This window comes from Malaclemys terrapin, chromosome 3 (genome assembly GCF_027887155.1).
Source record: "Malaclemys terrapin pileata isolate rMalTer1 chromosome 3, rMalTer1.hap1, whole genome shotgun sequence".
Lineage (NCBI taxonomy): Eukaryota > Metazoa > Chordata > Testudines > Emydidae > Malaclemys > Malaclemys terrapin.
Window position 1 is genome coordinate 132,812,241 of NC_071507.1, and position 20,368 is coordinate 132,832,608.

Consider the following 20,368-nt stretch of genomic DNA (forward strand, 5'->3'; position numbering starts at 1 on the left):
GCACAAAATCATGGGTTTTAAGATTCAATTTTTACAGTTGTGGGTAAGTAAGGGAATCAGATGATTATATAAGGACAGTAGACATTGAGATTTGAAAAGTTAGCTTTATAACCATTAAAACAAAATTGTCAATATCATACATCTAAATATACAACGTAAATCGCCTTAAATCAAACTCTAATAAGTTTTCAGGCAACATTAAATCAAATTCAAGCAAAAAAATTGTCTTTCTTTGTCTATATGTAAATTTTTATTGTCAGTGGAAATATTTACCCATACAAATCTAACCCATCCAAGCCTAAATATAAAATAAATGGGTAGAAATACTGTGTCAAAGGTGTCATGAGCCAATAGGGACAGTATTACATTGATTAATATACTTCTCTCAACCACTCAGTATTACACTGTGAAAAACAGAAGCCTGTAGAGAAAAAAATAAAATGTTGAATCTTCATATGTGGGTCAGGTTTTTTTCCTTACTTTGCATCCAGTCTCATTTGCTTTAGTGAGAGCAGGAATGAGACCATTGGCTGTCTTCTTCCCTGTCCTTTTTCCGCATCTCTTCCATTCAGTCTTTCTGTGTTGCTCTCTCCTTCCTGAATGGCTCTCTGTCCCTTTCCTCTGTTGTATAGTGTCATAGCTATATAGCTAAAAGTAGAAATCTCAGAAGGCTTAAGAGTTACTATTCACACGTATTTAGAAAAGTTATTACATAATTATTTTAAAGATACTGAATTTGCAGCCAGCACTTCAATTTCAAGGGATATGTTAAGAAGGATACAGATGATGGTAGCATTCACACTTATTAAATCTACTACTAATAGCATATTAAACTTCCTTCATTGGAGTCTGCAGCAGGATTAGCTTGTTTTGGTGTTTGGTTTGTTTAGAAGTTTTTAATTATATTTTGTAATTGGTTCAAAAAGTCTGATGGTATATGAACACAAATATGCATCAGGGTGAAGCTTAAGTGGCCCAAACTGCTAAGGTCTTTCAGCTAATGAAGAGTGAAGTAGTGAATGAGAAGGGTGGACTTAAATTGCTCACAGTTGCTCAAACCAGTGAAGAAATATGATGCTGCTCTCTGAGAAAGCTAAAACTGATGCCCTGTTGTGAACCCCACAAGGAGGAAATTACAATAATTCAGCCTTGTGGTCTCAGGGACAAAGTTTTGCTGTAGCAAGGTAACTATGAGATAAGTAGGGGAGTAGCCAATGCCATGTATGTAGCTGGAAGAAAATACTTACATGTCAATCAGAAACATGGCTTTCTGTAGGAAAGACACCAAAATTCAAAGTGACACCAAAATCCTTGACCTGACTTAGCTGCAAACAAATCCAAACAAGTAACCTTGTCTTCGCCAAAAAGATCAGTCATCACAGAGTTAAGACAAGCCAATGGTGATGTACCCAGCCTGTCCTGAACCAGTCTAGAGAAGGAAGATTGTAGAAATCATTGTTTTATGTCATTTCACTTGTAATTCTTAATAGGTTGGCCTATGCTTCTTTTTATCAAGCTCTGTTTGAACATCCAAGTGAAAAAGGTGCTAAAGTAAGAAAATATAACCATAAGCCTGTTGTTACATTTTCATTCTGCTCTTTATACTTCATATAACATTGTTTGTTCAAACAAAAAGCAGTTAGTTTGTATTTTTCCATGAATGATATCTCTGTACTATCAGATGAAAGGAGAAGGTAGGGAAGTCTGTCATGTTATGCTTTTTATCTCTGTAGTTGAAAGACACCAATGCATGAATAAATCTTTTTTCATTTTGTATGCCTCACTTCTCATTAAAATTAAGTGGCACATTTTTCTCTGAGTCACTGTAGACCACTCACTGTACTGTTTGTAACACTGCCATTTTTAATGCACCCCATAGAGAGCATCATGAAATTCAAGACTCTGAAAGGAGAAATATAGACATTTCCATGGCTATCTTAGCTGTGAAGTTTATTTAATATCTTCTATCTTTTATTTATTTAGTACATACTCTTATTGATGCAGACACACATGAAGCAAAAGGTCATAAATTTGCAGCTAGTTGAGCAATGGGGGTGAAAAATCAATTTTAATTAGGACACTGGAAACAGACCTTGTAATAAGGTTCTTCGCCATCCACCTTGAAACACTTAACATTTCAGATAAATTGTAACATAAACTCTTTAAAACCATGATAAAAACCAAGAAGATGTAGGTAACACATCATTTCATGTTTTACAGCTTCACTTTTCATATATATTAATCACTGGTTTTGTTGCTTCTGGAATAAAGTAAATCGGGGAACAGTGCTATAATTAATGGAGATGGTCCTTAGGTTTGTCTGCAAAGGTGCTGTCTTTAAAAACTACACACTGGCTAAGAACAGAAGAACGGCCATACCAAAGGTTCATCTAGCCCAGCATCCTGTCTTCCGACAGTGGCCAATGCCAGGTACCCCAGAGGGAATGAACAGAACAGGTAATCATCAAGCGATCAATTCCCTGTCACTTATTCCCAGCTTCTGGCAAAATAATCTTCCATAGGATAATTTAATAATCTACCCACTTAGTTTCCCTTTGAAAATGACAATTTGAGAAATGCATGATTTTTCTTACTCTAAAGTGTGTAATTCATGGGGATTAAATGTAGAATTCAGCTACTCACTTGATCTGTAGCATTTTTTTTATTAAAAGTGACCATGACCTTAAAATGGGGAAATACTGAATTTCTATGTGTAATAGTTCAATAGTAATCAAAAACCAGAAGCTAAAGTGACTAGATGAAAGCAACAGAGGGTCCTGTGGCACCTTTGAGACTAACAGAAGTACTGGGAGCATAAGCTTTCGTGGGTAAGAACCTCACTTCTTCAGATGCAAGTAATGGAAATCTCCAGAGGCAGGTATAGATCAGTGTGGAGATAACGAGGTTAGTTCAATCAGGGAGGGTGAGGTGCTCTGCTAGCAGTTGAGGTGTGAACACCAAGGGAGGAGAAACTGTTTCTGTAGTTGGATAGCCATTCACAGTCTTTGTTTAATCCTGATCTGATGGTGTCAAATTTGCAAATGAACTGGAGCTCAGCAGTTTCTCTTTGGAGTCTGGTCCTGAAGTTTTTTTGCTGTAAGATGGCTACCTTTACATCTGCTATTGTGTGGCCAGGGAGGTTAGGTCCAGTGATGGTGTTGCTGGTGTAGATATGTGGGCATCATATGCCAGCAATGCCCCTCTGCTATGTACATTGGCCAAACTGGACAGTCACTACGCAAGAGGATAAATGGACACAAGTCAGATATCAGGAATGGCAATATACAAAAACCTGTAGGAGAACACTTCAACCTCCCTGGCCACACAATAGCAGATGTAAAGGTAGCCATCTTACAGCAAAAAAACTTCAGGACCAGACTCCAAGGAGAAACTGCTGAGCTCCAGTTCATTTGCAAATTTGACACCATCAGATCAGGATTAAACAAAGACTGTGAATGGCTATCCAACTACAGAAACAGTTTCTCTCCTCCCTTGGTGTTCACACCTCAACTGCTAGCAGAGCACCTCACCCTCCCTGATTGAACTAACCTCGTTATCTCCACACTGATATATACCTGCCTCTGGAGATTTCCATTACTTGCATCTGAAGAAGTGAGGTTCTTACCCACGAAAGCTTATGCTCCCAGTACTTCTGTTAGTCTCAAAGGTGCCACAGGACCCTTTGTTGCTTTTTACAGATTCAGACTAACACGGCTACCCCTCTGATAGATTAAAGCAGTTACCTTTAAATGAAGTTTGAATATTGTGGAAAAGCGAAATTCAGATTGCAAACTAAAATCAAAAGAAGGCCACCGTGAACTGGAGCATGATTTCATTTATGTATTAGTAATATGTTCCAATTGATACTGTTTTCAAATCATGTTAGAACCTTTCTGTAGAACTCTGCAAAGCCTAATACTAATCATCTGAGCTTCTGAGTGCGTCTTTGGATGTGCTGAGCATGTTCCACTTGAACCATACTTGCCAACTTTTAAACAAAATTCTGTGCATATTTTTTTTAGAAGCTGGCTATCGCTAAGGGCAGAAAATTTATCTTTATTCTGGTGAATTTCATATTATTTTTACTATGCCTGTGTTAATTATCAGGACCTCAACAAGTTGGAAGTTCAGATCAGTCAGTGTCCCCAGCATGTTTTCTTGTTTGGTTGGGAGTTTTTTTTTTGTTTTTTTTTTTTTTTAAATGGTGGTTTTATTTTGTAAAAGCTAATAGGAATCATTCAAGTTCCAGAAACAAAAGTGATAATTCAGTTGTATCACTCATTTAATGACTGGCACATTTTCATTCTGTTTGGCTCTGCTTGTTTCTTTTAGCTGTTTATATTTAAGAATCTCTGTGGCCTTGATAGAGCAATGTGCAATCTTTCAAACAGAGATTTTGCATATGTTACAGCTGCTGGATATTTTTGCATATTACATGTGTTTTTTCTCTTTGATGCCTGTTCGCAGTTGTTGTTTTTAACACCACTTGTTTGATTTGATTCTTTTATGTACAACAGAACTCTTTGCATTGGTAATTACAAAACCACCAGTGCTATACATATCATTTAATTTTTTCAGTGCCGTAGATAATGAGTCTAGCCATCATTATTATTTTTCACAATAGCAAATGTGTACTGTGAACTCTGTAGCATACTATTGATAATCTTGCAGTAAAATACAGTTAATCTCTTAAGTACCTGTTAAAAATATTGTGTTTAAGAGAGCCAGTATTCTTCAAGAATTTTATTTTAAGGTTTTTGGTATATTTTGGGTGCAAATAAATATTTAAATATATTATAAAATACTCAAGAATGCTCACCTATTTGGAATTCTCAAATGAATAAACCTTTTCTCTTAATTTTTGTCTTTCCTCACAAACACACTTCCCATGCTCCTCCTTTGGTCTCCATTAAGAGCCTCCCTCTTCTCTTAATCAAATCTAAAAGAACTGCATGTCAGCACCTGGTCTTTCTTATTAATAGATTATTTTCCCAATATTAGTTTGATTGCATCACACCTGAAGTGGGGGAGATGTTGTCCAGGCTCGCCAGAGGAAGGGTAGCAGTGCTTTACGGGTGAGGGGAGGCAGGAGGTCTGAAGCTGTTGCAGGAGGTCAGAAGCTGCTGCTGCTTTACTGGTGAGGGAAGGCAGGAGGCCAGAAGCTGGGGGTCAGCGTGGGCGACATGACTCATCCACTGGGAACATAAGTGCAGAAGACTTTAAAAGGGGCAGGTTTGGGCATTAAAATCCCTTTCTCCATGCAGCAGGGAAATCAGCACCCATCCTCCCTCCCCTCAAGATAGCAAATATCAGATTGGATTGGACCTGCTGTGGGCTTTGCACTAGTCACTCCTTTTTAGGGTGATTAGGAAAGTATTTTCCCCCACCACTGTATTCATTTAGGTGGAGTGGGGTTTTTTTTGCCTTCCCTACAGCTGGTTTGAGGGAGTGCTTACTATGGTGAGGAGGAAAGGGGGTTAGTTGTTATGTCGCAACTCATTTTGTAAGTTTTGGGCAGATATTCAGTGCAGGTACTTCATAGAGAAGGCATCCAATGACTGGATAAATGGCCTGGTAAAGGACTTAAAAAGGAGATGCTGGTTAAAGGAATGGAATGGGGAGGGGCTCCTATGATTGGTATGGCAGGGAGCAACTCCCCCTTACTTATAGCCCATCTTACCTCTCCTACGAGGAAGAAGAGGGTGGATGGTAAGGTCCCAGCCATGGGCTGGCTGGGGGACCTGGATGGAAAATGAAGTGGGGCGGGTGGAAGCCCCAGATAGTTATTTGAATGAACATGGATTTGCCTGCACTACATTTTTTATCTGCTGGGTAGTCCCAAACATCTAATAATAAAGTTGCGGACTGATTAAATCCATATCAAGTGTCTCCTATCCTTCTTTCAGTGTAGCTGGACAATGATTTTTCTGAAACTGGTTGGGCAACTGTTTTAATATCAACAACTACTCTTGTTCATTATGGTTACAACAATCTCTCAGGTTTTGACTAGAGATGGAATTAGGGTTGCTACCTCTGAGGTGCTAAAAAAGAGACAGGTAGCAACCCTAGATGGAACTCAGCCAAAATCCTGGATTTCTCTCCTCTGGTCTGTGGGGATTTAGATCAGGATTTGAATTTTGCAACTCAGGCTAGTCTCTAGTTTTTAACCTTAGCCTTAAACTTTTATAACAATGGATAATTAAATGGTCTTCCTTTGGCTAAATAATTATGGTAATACAGTAAATATTTTTGGCATTCGACTATGTGATACTTAAGCAATATTTTATGAGACAACTCTTTTAATCCAAAAGTACAATAACCTCATTTACTTACATGCAGTGAGCGGTACAAGCTAAATACAGTGCATAATATTAAGGAAGTGAAATTTTATTTTGAATTGATACTTGTGGTTTGTGCTTTCAGTGGTTGTCATACTGTATAATCTAACATGCAGAGAGGTTACATTTTTTCAAACAGAAGTTAATTACCATACATTGTAAACTCTTTAGCACTGAGATTCACTGTATTTTAAATCAAATCGGAAGTTCCTTGGTTCTAGTATTCTCAACTTTGACAGTGAAGCAAATTCACATTTTGCCTGCATTAAGAAGACTGGCAGATGAAGAGATTTTATTTTTTGGAGGTTGATTTGCTACATACAATGCCCCTTTTGCTCATTTGTGTATTTTATAAAATATTTGGTTTTCCTTTTCTAACTTTCAAAGAATAGTTCCCATGAAATGCATTGCTTCATATTTATTCATTCTCAGTTTCATATTTATTCATTCTTGAGCAATGCAGCAGATAAGTTAAATAACATAATGTGATTTTTCTACTGACTTACATAAAAATCCTCATGAACACTTCACCAATTTGAAGCTTAGTTTGGTTCCCTTCAAATGAATAAATAACAACTATTGAGACAGTAAAGCTCAGGTATTGAGAAGCTTTGTCACCCTTTCGGTGTCTCATTAGCCCCAACATATTTTTCCCCACAAGTTCTCAGAACCCAAAATTAACAACTCTGGAAAAAAGTAGATGATCTGAATTGCTTTAATTAAGTATTTGTTTTCCTCTTCCCCCTTCATAATTGCACTCCTTTCGCTTGCAGAGACTGATTGTGTGTGTTTCGCAACATGCCAACATAATGATCCAAATTCTGCTCTGCTTTACCCACTGTGCTTCTCTATGGGCTCTTGGTAGACATGCGATGCGTACGAGACAGCAGAACTGGGACTAATATATCTAATGATAAAGCAGAAATTGACATTTGCCACAACTAAACATAGAATAAATTAGTTATAATACAGTATATAGTTCTGAAAAACTGTAGTGTTGGGTGCTCTAGAAATCCACAGATAAATGTAAAGATTCTCAGTTGGTATGCTTATAATAGCAGGAAAGTAACAATCATTCTTGCCAATAGAGCGAGTTTATGTTAAAAAGGAAAGAGAAATTCAGGCTTTCAAATAGCTTTTCATACTGTGAATCGGTAAATCTGGGCCATCAGCTTAAATGAAGCCACTGTATTATAATGCTCATCTGGCTTCTCTGGGTCCCAAGTAAGTGAATTCTTTTGCAAATAATTATGGGAAGCAATTTGATTCACTTACAGTATATAAATAGGTGTTTGTATGTACTTACATTTCCCCATTAGTGGAAAGGGTTCATTTTTATATGGTTCATGATAGTACTGAGTAGTCTTTTTTTTTCTTCTTCTTCTTCTTCTTGAAATGGTGATAATTCAAATCCTTTTTAAGTATGGTGCTTCCTGTACTGTAGTTCTAAGTGAATTAATATGTTTCCTTTGCCCATTGTAGGTACAAAGGTCCAGAAACAAGCAGTTACGTGAATTGTTTCCAGATGGATTTAGTATTCATCATGCAGGAATGCTGCGGCAAGACAGAAGTTTGGTTGAGAACTTGTTTTCTCATGGACATATCAAAGTCCTAGTTTGTACAGCCACATTAGCCTGGGGTGTCAATCTTCCTGCTCATGCTGTTATTATTAAGGTAAGTGCTTATCCTGCTCTGCAAGTGAATGTGTCTTAAAACAAACCTGTAAAAATGCATGAATAGCAAGATCTTTGTTGTGATTTGGGGGGGTCTGATTGACTTGAAATGTTATTTATATCTCGTTAAACTGATTCTCTCCAGTCAGAATCCGGTTTTTTATAGTACAGATTTAAATATATCGCAGATTATGAAAGGATTAGTTAAGGTACACTTTTGAGATCATGCTATATTTGCCTAATTTCAGTATTCAGCTCATCAGGATTATATTCGTGTGTGTTTATGGTAATTTTTATTAACTTTTCCTCAACCAGGGAACACAAATATATGCTGCAAAAAGAGGCTCCTTTGTTGACCTTGGAATTTTAGATGTCATGCAGATATTTGGTCGAGCTGGACGGCCTCAGTTTGACAAATTTGGAGAAGGCATCATTATTACAACACATGATAAACTCAGCCATTACCTGACTCTGCTTACTCAGCAGAACCCAATTGAGAGCCAGTTTCTTGAAAGCCTTGCTGACAACTTAAATGCAGAGGTAACATTTGATAAGTTAAGAGTAACTATCTTAAGATGACCAGTTTTAATCACAAAAAAATGCAATATTCATATTTTCAACATGTCTATAAACTAATAGAAATGCCACCCAATAAAGGGATTTTACAGGTCTATATTTTGATTTAAGAGAAATGAACAATAAGCAACACTTTGCACAGGCGCATGGTAAGTATCACAAAGCATTACAAGCACAGCAGAAAGTAATTATAGATATTACAAGTCAAAATATGGAGAGTCAACATAACAGATATAAGCTCTATCTACAGAAGAACCTATAATCTTTTTTTATATTTTTACACAGAATTCTTTTAGGAGAATCTGGATTTAATTAGCATAACTGGATTGTTCCAATGCTCTGTATAAAGTTTATTAATAAAGGCAAAGTATAAAAATATTTCCTTTTACTTTTATACTGTTATACAGTTATATATAAACAAACTAACAAGAAATTTTCTAAAAAATAATAATTTTTTGGAAAAGTTATCCTTTATTTGTGAAAACTTTAATATTTAATTTATTGAACCTTGAGCTAGGAAGTGTAACTCGTATTCTGGTTTGACCTGTTCTTTCTCTTTGATATTAGTTTTACAGTAGTAATTGAAACAGATTTGTTACAAACAGCAAGTCATCAGTTTGCTTAAATTAAAATCTCAAATGAAAATCTATTTTCTTTGAAAATGTCATAGTTATTTTCAGACTACATTTTTCTTTAATCATAATAAAATATAACTTTTCAAAGGCTAGTCATTATAGTAACCAATTAAAAAATATTTTTTCTGGGACATTCAGAAATCTAAGTATGTATTCCAAATCAAGAAGGGTAAATCACTTTTCAAAAGCACTTTAAATTTCTTTACTTTTATTGGAAAAAAGTTTTAAGTTATATTTAACTTAAATGCCCTTCAGTAATCTATTGAAACCTTGAAAGCCTTAATGACTTTATTAATGGATCACATTATGTCTTGATGTTTGGGTATATGTTTCACTCTTTTATCCATGTATTTCTTTGCGTTATTGTTTGTCATTACATTAGTCTTTGGTAATTGTTGTTTTGTGATTGGAGGGCCAAGTTATATAAAAAAGGAAAAAATATGAGTAATAGTTAAAAACCAAACATAAAGCTAAAACAGATGTAATAGTTTATGAAAACTGCAGGTACCGCTTTTCATAGAAGTGTGAGGGTCAGGGTGAGCAAATGGCCAGATTTGGTATGTCTCAGTTTTTGACATTTTGGGCTCTCTTGATTGAGACTCTCTTTTCAATCCCTGTTTGCAGGAAGAATCTCTGTCCAAGTAGATTTATACATCAGTACAGCCCAGGGGATGGGTGTAGTTGGGGCTGCAGCACCTGCCTGAAAAGGCTTCAGCTACTTCAAAGAGCATTAGCCATAAAATACTATAGAAGGGTGAAAATGTTCATATGTGCTTCCCATCCCTCTCCCATACAATTTAAAAATATCTGGAAGTTTTGGAGTGTAGCAAGGGTTCTGGACAGGAGCATCTCCTAGTGGTGCCCCCCAAGGAACCTGGTGAGGCTTGGGGGCAAAGGGAGAGAAAATCCCCTCCTCCCACATGCCCCAGAATAGGAGAGAGAGAAAGGAGGGTTAGAAAAGGAAACGCCTGTGACCATCTGCTATTCCTCTTTCCCCAAAAATGAGGCAGAGCAAAGGGAGAACAACACTGGAGGGAGCTTGGTGGATCAGCTACTGTCCTGAGCACTTGAGTTCCGTAGGCCTGCTGCTACGGAGCTGACAGCAGCCCTGCTGTGCTCTTCTCCCAATACACCTTTGATCTGCTTGGGGGAAGAAGAGGAGATAGGGCCTGTGAATCTCCCACCATTTTCCCCCAGACCAAGATTTCATAGAATCATAGAAGAATCTGGTTGGAAGAGACCTCAGGAGATCATCTAGTCCAACTCCCTGCTCAAAGCAGGACCAACACCAACTAAATAATCCCAGCCAGAGCTTTGTCAAGCCGGGCCTTAAAAACCTCTAAGGACAGAGATTCCACCACCTCCTTAGGAACCCATTCCAGTGCTTTCTCTCTTTCTCTCTCTCGATGAAAGACCAAGGTTAGTCAATAATATACTTTAATAAAAATTGAGGGTCAGGAAAAGAAAAGGGGGAAGTGAAGCTATAAATCTAATAGCTGTGGTAAAATAGAAATGAAACTCTCAAAAGAACATACTGTAGAACCTATCAAGTCTTTCTGCTGTGTAGGTAGATCAAGCATTTTTACTGATTATTTCTAACCCAGGCTTAGAGTATTGACCTACTCTTTATGTCCATGCAAAAGAAATTTAAACAATATGTCTAATAGAGTAATTTATGCCTCAGCTAACTTACATTCCAATAAATTGGGCAGGTAACATAATATCCAAAATAAAAAATTCAAGAAATACTGTACCTGCAAATAGCAGACTTAAAGTAAACTGAGCCATTTTGTCAAGAACTTTGTACCAGAAACAGCCCCTTGATAGATTTCTAACATATGTCACATTGTGTTATTACCACATTTGTATATATTTGACATAATTAGGTTTGTTGTATTGAAAACATCCTGTATGCATATCTGGAGGGACGTGTTCACAGTGAAGCAAAAATTCCAAAACTTAATGCAAATAGAGATCTTCTCTATACAGGATTGACTGGAAATCTGCCACCTCAGCGCAAGTTGCAATGGAGTTTTTTCTTGACACCGGTTCATGAGTTGAGAAAACAGTACCTAACAATTTTGAGTTCTGTGCAAATAGGTTTTCTCTATTTCTTTTGTATTCTGGGGTAAAAATTTCAAGTAAGTGAAGCTACTACGCTCCACTTTAAAATTGCAGTTACTATAATGATAGGGTTTATATCATAAAGTGATTTAGCTAATGTTGAAATTTTCAAAGCCAGCTAGGCCATAACAAAATTATTAAGATAGTCAAGTTCATAAAATACTATGAGGAACTTCAGGAGGACTTAATCAAGGTAGCTGAATGGTCGACACGATGGCAGATGAAATCCGATGTTGATAAATACAATGTATTGCACAGTGGAGGGGAAATTTTGTAGTAATCATAAACCTTACAGGGTTCTAAATTAACTGTACTAATACAGGAAAGAGATCTGGGCATCATTGTGATCCACTCAGTTAATACCTACGCTCAATGTGCGGGTTTGGTTAAAAAGAGTATCCAAGATGCATAAGGGATGGTATGGAGAACAATACAGGAAAAAAAAGTATAGTATTATAAAACTATATTAAAGATGCAGACTCATATGGAATATTGTGAACAATACAGATCACTCAAAAAGGATATTGCAGAATTAGAGTGGGGTTCAGAGAAGGCAAGGAGTATGATTAGGTGGGGAAAAACTCTCATATGAAGCCTAGAAAGATTGGGATTGTTTACCTTAGAAAAGAGATGAATAAGAGGAAACATGATAAAAATATGTATCACATGTTCTCCCTGTTTCATAATGCAAGAAAAAAGAGATATTCAATGAAATTGAAAAATGGAAAACTAAAAACTTACAAAGGAAATACTTTTTCACACAACATGTATTTAGACTGTGGAATTCATTGTTGTATGATGTCATTGAGGCCAAGAACTTATAAAGATTCAAAGAGGAATTGGACAAGTGTATGAATAACAAGACTTGCTGTTAATACTAATGAAAAGAACAATGGAAGGAAGATAAAATCTCATGTTTCAGGGTTTAAACCAATCTCTAACTATTGGATCAGGATGAGACCTTAATCAATGGCAGATTACTACATATCTGCTTCTTCTGCAGTTTCTTGTGCCTTCCTGTGAAGCATCTGGTACTATCCAGTGTCAGAGACATGATAGTGAATTAAATGGACCACAGGTCTGACCCAGTATGGCAATTCTTATATCTCTGTGCATTTTGATACACAATTTCCATTAAAATATACCCTCAGTTGGCTTTGAAAACCGCAGTCTAAACCTATACCTTAATCTTTGATTTAATTTAGAAAATACGGAGACATGGATCACTTCATATCCATAAGTTAAGGGGGTTTGAGTGTCCCACAGCACACTAAGGTTTAAGTGATTAAGCCAATTGATAGTTGTGCAGAAAAGGCAAAATCCATGAAAGGAGACAGTCCTGTTTTGTGCCTCTGTCAGAAGGAAAACAGTGCAAAATTAAATAGCTGTAGTATGGAACAGAAGATTGAGCCAACTAATAAAGGTGCTTGAAAGTTTCCAACTCAAATACCCAGTTTTTGTGTCTAACTACTGCCCTTTGAACAAAAGTTGAAGAAAATCCTATCAATTAGCTGTCTTACCTTATAATATCTGAATACTACATGCCAATAAAAAGTTCAATTTAATAAGTATGGATAATCCTATGACTGAAAAACTAGGATTTTAGCCAAGATTTTTATATCTGTTAAGCATATATTCATCTGTTTAACTATAAAACTTATTTTTAATAACTAATTAGGCTACTTGGGGTCTTTTCTGGGGTAGAGATAATAATAAAATAACAAAACATAAATTATATATAATTGAGAGGTTGGAAAGAGAACTTGGAGAAATTTCTGACAAAAACTTTTGGACAAGAGTCTTCTGATTTCTAGAAGAGTGATGGGTTCCCTCTAAGTGCTCTGTTTTCCTAGAAATTGCAGTAAATTACAAAATCAGAGTTACTGCAATTTTTTCTCATGAATGGCCTCAAAGCAGAGAAGTGTCCATCTTTATAGAGCCGTTTTAACACCAACATCGGGTTATAATGGTTATTGCGAAAAGGACATTATCCCCATTTGGAAACATGCCACAAGTTATTGCCAAAACCGCATCAAGTTTTCTTATGTAAGTGATAGTGATAACTTTCTATCTTTGTGATTTTTTAAAGAAACAGACAATTGTATTGCCTGTTTTTAAGCAAGTTTTCTGGTATGGACATATCGTAAAAGAGTAGCTGGTTGTGCATCTGTCTTTCTAGAATCTGTCTTTTTAATGTATGGGGAGCTATGTTAATGTATTTTTCCTATCTTGAAGCATTATGCAAAGACTTTATTAATGAAGCTTTGACTTTTTTCCACAACCAGCAATGGATGAGGTTTAATTAGGCCTCAACTCTCCTCATTTAACTTATCTGGGAATACTCGATAAGAAATTGTACAGGGCTTTTCTCAATCATTTCCACTTATTTGCAAGTGCCGCTGTCAACTCTCCCCTTTTCTAACCTGGTCCAAGCCTGTTGCTGGGACCCCTCCATCCGCCTCTCATAGGAGGGTTAAGAGGAACTGGGTGGGACAGAGGGGGTGGGTTGTCTCCCTGTTGTCTGACTTTAGGAGCTCCAACCTTCCTTTTCCCAGCTTCTTTAATGGATGACTTCTCCTAAATCCCCTTCCAACTGCTATTTATTAGGGAACTGTATTGTCTCTGTAACAAGTACTGCACTGGACACCTGGTACCTGCTAAATTGTGGCATCTTGGCTTAACCTCTTTACCTACCCCCACTGGATCCTTGACCTGTGGGCAAGGCAAAAAGCCCACCCCACCTCAGCCAATTTGGCAGTGAGGGAAAAATTCTTTCCTAGCCCTGAAAGAAAAACAATGACTAGTGCAATGCCCACAGCAGATCATAAAAACACAGTCTTACTCTGATCCCATGGTTGGAGGGTGGGTGTTGCTGATCTCTGATTAATGAGAGAGAGGGTTCCTTCCAGACTGCATGGGATATAAATCTTTCCTCTTGACCGTCCACTTCCTGTTCCCCCTTTGGTTCCACCCAGGTAAGTCCCGTGTAAGTCAAATTTAGAAGAGATGCTTAAAGGAGCCCCAAACTCTTTACTTCCTCCTGGCCAGACAAGACTTTCAGTTGCAATGAGCACCTTTGGAAAACTGAGGTGTGGAATTGGCTTAAAAAACTCATGTTTTCAAAAGCCTATATGAGAAATAATGTGAGAGTTCTTTGGCCCCTGGAGAAGTTCACAAAACTGTTACTTGGCGTAGCACAACATATAGGATATGCCACTTTAGCTCCTAATACCAGTGTTAATATGACTGATGTCATGACTCATATATTCTAGTAGAGATAGTAATTACTGGTGGAGGTGAGGAAGAAGGTAGAAGATTGTAAATCACATTGACAGATGCATAGTTCTTCCAAGACAATCACTAATTAATGTATTGTACAGCTATGATATAAATCTTTAACTGTGATGGATGTAGGAGGATCCTTTTGATGGAATCTAATGAAGGTAATTGATAACACCATGCAAGTCTCTCCCCATCTTATTTTCTAGAGATACTATTTTTAGTTGATATAATTTTATAAAATTATATAGGAATTTTGATTTAAATACATAACACACTATTGCTAATTAGCACTTACGGAACAGAGCAATGTTAATTATAATTAGTTTTTTCCCTATTAAATCAAATTATTATTTTTTTATTTTTATTTTTTGAATATAAAGCAGGCAGAACTTGTCCAGCTGAACTTTAAAATCTTAGATATGTGCTGGCAATTGGGACTGTTGCAGAATGAATGGGTGCCCTCCTACCCAGACTCCACACACGCACGTTTTATATATTTATTTATCAAAACATACAAATTAGAGCTCTAGCAGGTGATAAAGATTTTGGAATGCATGCAACCACCTCCAATGTGAAATAAAAACATATCCAGACATGGTAACTAAAATAATTCTTGGGCTGGTCAATGGTTCTGATCCAGCGGTTCTCAAACTGTGGGTCAGGACCCCAAAGTGGGTCGCGACCCCGTTTTAATGGGGTCACCTGGGATGGTGTTAGACTTGCTGGGGCCCAGGGCCAAAGCCAAAGCCCGACCCCCATCGCCCAAGGGCTTCAGCCTGAGGTGGCAGGGCTCGGGCTTTAGCCCCCGACCTGGGGTTGTGCAGTAGTTTTTGTTGTCAGAAGTGGGTCACGGTGCAATGAAGTTTGAGAACAATAACATATTAACTGGAGCCTGTTAGTGTCGACAACAGTAGAAGTTGCAAAATGATTTCTGTTATAACGCTGTTTTCACATTCATAACTTCCTAAATATTGGCTTTTTTAAAATAAAATTTTACATGTTTAGTCTCAGCTGGAATTGATTTTCCTTTTTAATTCACACATGGATGAGTTAAATAATACATGTTTAATTAAAAAAAAATCTAGCTGTACTCTAGTAAATAGAGCTAATAAAGAAACACTGTGGGCCAGATCATCAACTGGTATAAAGAGAGTATTCGTGGTACCAGTTGTCCTGTTAAGTTTGAAACTTTGCTTCAACATAATGTTCATTGGGGATTAGTGATTTTGCTTGGCAAGAGAAAACTTTTTTTTAACTATTTTTTCCCCTTCCCAAAAAGTATTTATTTTTCCACTTTATTTTTACATTATAAATTCAGGTTTTCTCTGTCCTAGGACAAGTGGGGAACTAGTGAAATGATAGTATCACAAGCATTTATAATAATTCAGGAGGGAAGGGACCTTTAGTTAGAATGTCTAAAATTTGGGGGTTTGTTTCTTTTTCTTAATGTCTATTTAATTCCAGTGACTGACTAATATTTTGGAGAAGGAACATTTTATTAGAGCATCAACACTTTACCTCTTCAAATAAGGTATAATATCCCAAGATTCTAGTGCTTTTTCAGCAAAACCAAAGACCATACCTGATGTTGATATTTCTATGGTTAAAACAGAACAAGCAGAAAACATATCCTTTTTCAGGGAGAGGAGGATTAATTTTTGCAGGCCTTCTTTATAGGGTAAAGAAAAGAAGGGCAAAAGTCCAATTTTTTTTAAACTTAATTTGCACTTTTAAAATCAGCTAGGTAAACATCTAGCTTCATATCAAGGATAGGTAAACATCATTTTAGGGACATTCTCATTTTTGTTTGCTGTTTTGCTGCATTCTAGAATATTTTGCAAATTCACAGTTTCCATTTTAAATGTTTGTTTCGTTCATTGCAAAGACGAAGCTAGTGCCTACCATTTATTATGATTTATTATATTCTAGCGTAACAACACCCAGAGACTCCAGTTAAATCAGGACTTCTTTGTGCTGTGCATTGTACAAACACATAACAAATCAATGTACCAAGCTTCTGCTAACCCAGACTTGCTGCAGCTGTCTGTTGTTAAACAAATGTGCCGTTAGCATTGTTTTTGGAAAACTAACTTTTGCATTTTCTGGGTTTGTGGTTTTAACTGTGATGCTTTAATGTAGCATTATTATTTGTTTTTCTTCCATTTAATAATAAATTATCTACATTTCATTAGCTTAGACACCATCAAACAAAACTAATTACAGAAGACTTGGAAAGGTAAATATCATTCCATAGTACCAGCTGAGCTGATATGTATCCAAATGGGCACTTAATCCTCATGTAGAATAGTCACAAGGAAAAGGAGTATGTAAAAGCAAGACAGATGCGGGAGAAAGTGCTCTGTAATGTTGGAATAGTACTCATCTGGAGTAACTGCTAGGCACCAAAATATTTAAATTTTAAAAAATGGAGTGCAAGTATTTCATATTCCTAGTAAGACTAACATCCATAACAAAGTTGGCCTGTTTATGAAGAATTGTACATAATCTATAATATTGTGGCTGCAGATCTATAACAGAGAGGAATATGATAATATTTTACTAAATAGGCATTAAAATGTTCAGTAGCATAATTTAATGTCCTCAAACATGAATGAAATCCATCGTAGGCCCAAAGATGGACCCAATGGAAATTCAAATGATCCTTAACAGTAACGAAATACCCAAATGGTACTATGTAAAAATGCTAAGGCTTTTTTACCCATTGCAAAGACAATATTGTAGATCACACAGTTACCTTCAGTATGAAACGTAAAGCAATGCATTATAAAGTCAGAGAAGTTTGGGAGTAACTGAATCACATAATATATATACTTTAGTAGTTAATAAGACTAACCAGATCACAAAAAAATTTAGAGAATATGCTAAAATATAGTCATTTTAATTTTTATTACGCTAAATTAAAAACTGGGAGTGAGAGCGGAGAAAGAAAATTGGCAAACTAGTGTAGAAAGGAATATTTTGTATGCCAAATTCCCAAAATAATAAACAAGCATGACTGTCTTTTTGTTCTGTGTTTGTACAGCACCTAGCACAGTGGGGTCCTGGTCTAAGGCTGAGGCTCTTAGGTGCTACGATAATAAAAAAATACTACTGAATAATAAATATTGTGTTACTTAAATGGTTAAAAAAACTAAGAAGTTGTGATATGCTGCAACACTAAACCATTTAGAGTCTCTTAATTATTGGTCCACCTTATAAATAAGCAAAGAAGTAGAATGAAATTCTGAAAGTCTGATTTTTTTAAAAGATCAATGTATTGTAATGTAATTGTAATATTGTACTTTAAGGGCCAGATCCCCAGCTGGTGCATGTTAATGAAATTCCACTGGCTTCAGTGCAGCTAAATCAGCTGAGAATCTGTTGAGAAGTGTGCTAATGATTGTTTATGAACATTTTAATGGAAGTAGCAATACTGTGATTAACTGAAAATGCTGAAAAGCCAAAATAAGGCATTGACAAGACCATGAAACGACGATTTTTTTATGGTATCTGATATGCAGGACATGATTTATCCTACTGTCATGACAAGGCAGGAAAGATTGGTGGTCGCTTGATTACAGAAAATCAATAGTAAGTCAAACTAGTTACAGTAGTCTATTGTTTTTCTAGATGGCAACCTGACCATTTATCTCTTTGAGTTCAGCAATAGTCATATACTTATTAGATCTTCACATATATACTGATTAAATATAAGCTTGGAAAGTTGTAGGAATCATAAGTAGCAGAATACGTCTCCAATAGGCCAAAAACACTTTGGAGGAAAAAATAAAATAAAATAAAATGCAAATGGGATACCATTACACTGAACAGTGGCACACCATCATCTGAGGTAGTGTGTTCAGTTTTGATCACCTCACATAGGCTGTGTCTATACTGGCTTTTTTCCCCTCAGAATCACCCAACTATTGACTGTTGCAGAAACAATGGGAGTGGTTTTGTAGAGCTGTCACCAGCATATTACCACCAGTTTTCAAATTCCTTTTAGATCAAGTCTAGAAGATATGGTGTCTTGAAGTCCTAATGGCCACCGGCACCTTCTCTATACAAGAGTCTCCCCATTGCTAACTCTATAAAGCTGCACCAGTGCTAGCAAGATTCACAATTTGTTTTAGGGACAATGAGATGAGTGTAGACAAGCTATTTAAGAAGAATCTAACTGAGATAGAATAGGTCGAGAAAAGTTCAGAGAAAATGACCAAGCCTAAAATTATTTAGCATGGAAGAGTGAAGAATTAAAGAAAATTTGATTCTGATAGGATGTATTGAGCTTTTCTTTTTTATCTCTAGCAAAGAGACTATGTTTAAAAGATAGCAAATTGATAGGTTGTCTTTATTTGATCTTTGTACAGGGGATTCAAAGAAATGATAAGAAAAATAGTTCTTACTATATTTACAAAATAAAAACCTACTATATTCCTGAACTTAAATAGAATACTTCTATAGTTCAGATTTATTCAGTTAAATTAGCCCTCTTCAGTGTGTCTTTGCCTTTTACTCAAGTTCTTTACCTTTATTGAAGAATGATACAGCTCCCTTCTCTTTATTGGGGTAGGACAGTTTCTCATTTTATAGATCATTTGTTTCATAATTACTCTTAAGTGTTTGCAGTAGAAAATACTTTGTTGTTAGCCTATGTTGACCTTATCCAGCAATCCACAGGAACTTTAGGTGGTCACTAGATGGCAGCAAATATTCAGAAGTAGCTTTTTTCTCCATATGACATTCAGTGAGTACAGTACTTAAAAAAATGATGAGCATTAATAGGTTTTAAAGCCTTACAAACATTTACAGATTTCATCTGCAACCCATCTATACTACACATTCTTACTATCTTCCTCCTTAGCTTTGCTTTTAACTATGGAAATATTTAATTTTGAACAAATCTAAATGCAAAATGAGTAATTAAAATGAATGAGGGAGAAACAGTGGTTTGTTTTTGACTCGCATCAGACTTTGCTATCTTCCAGAATAAGAACTTTATACCTTGATGATTCGAAATTAGATATTTTCAGGAGGGGTTATGTAATATTGAAAGATGTCATTATGCTACTTCAGGTTATGTACCGGAAAGGGGTTTATTGAGTCATGGGGAGAAATCAAATGCACAAATTAGTTTGGGTAGCAAATTGATGATAAGCTTATGCACTAGATAAGATGTCTTCCCTCCCTTTCAACTGAGTTAAAGTAGCTTAGGATAATTGTGCATTCTTAACCCATTCAGTGTCCCATGAATATCTGCACTTATCAAAATATTACTTATTTGGTGTCCATTTCTATCCTACTGGGAAACAAGCCAGTCTTATGAAGCATAGCCTTAGCTGAGATTTAAGTATGAACATTCATTATTGAAGTCAAAAGGGGTTACTCCAGATTTAAACTGGTTTAACTAACAGTAGATTTGGGGTGTCAGTATTATTTTTAGTGTAAGGTTGGGCTTTTTGTTTATTTCCTATTTCATAACAATGAATTTCCCTATTATTAACATAGACCTGTAGATCTGAGAATTAGAAATTGCTTACCATTGTGTGTGCTTTTTTTTTTTTTCAAGTAATTGAATGGATTTATTTGAGAGACAGACCATAAAAGAAAATTGATCTTTTAACATTAGTCATTGTTAAGGAGTTTGCCAAACAATATGGAGAGAAACAAAGCAAAAGAGTATATATTGTTTGAGTAGTATAATGGAAATCTTGAATTCCCACAGCCAAGTAATATTAAC

General features: G+C 36.2%; 1 protein-coding gene across 1 annotated transcript in view; it reads left to right on the top strand.

The window, feature by feature from the left end:
- The window catches only part of ASCC3 (activating signal cointegrator 1 complex subunit 3), a 508,554-nt gene that overhangs the window by 348,861 nt on the left and 139,325 nt on the right, over nt 1–20,368 (top strand). Inside the window, exons 15-16 of the mRNA XM_054023229.1 lie at nt 7,821–8,012; nt 8,327–8,551. Of these exons, the coding sequence (XP_053879204.1) occupies nt 7,821–8,012; nt 8,327–8,551 (417 nt within the window). The remainder of the gene's footprint in view (nt 1–7,820; nt 8,013–8,326; nt 8,552–20,368) is intronic.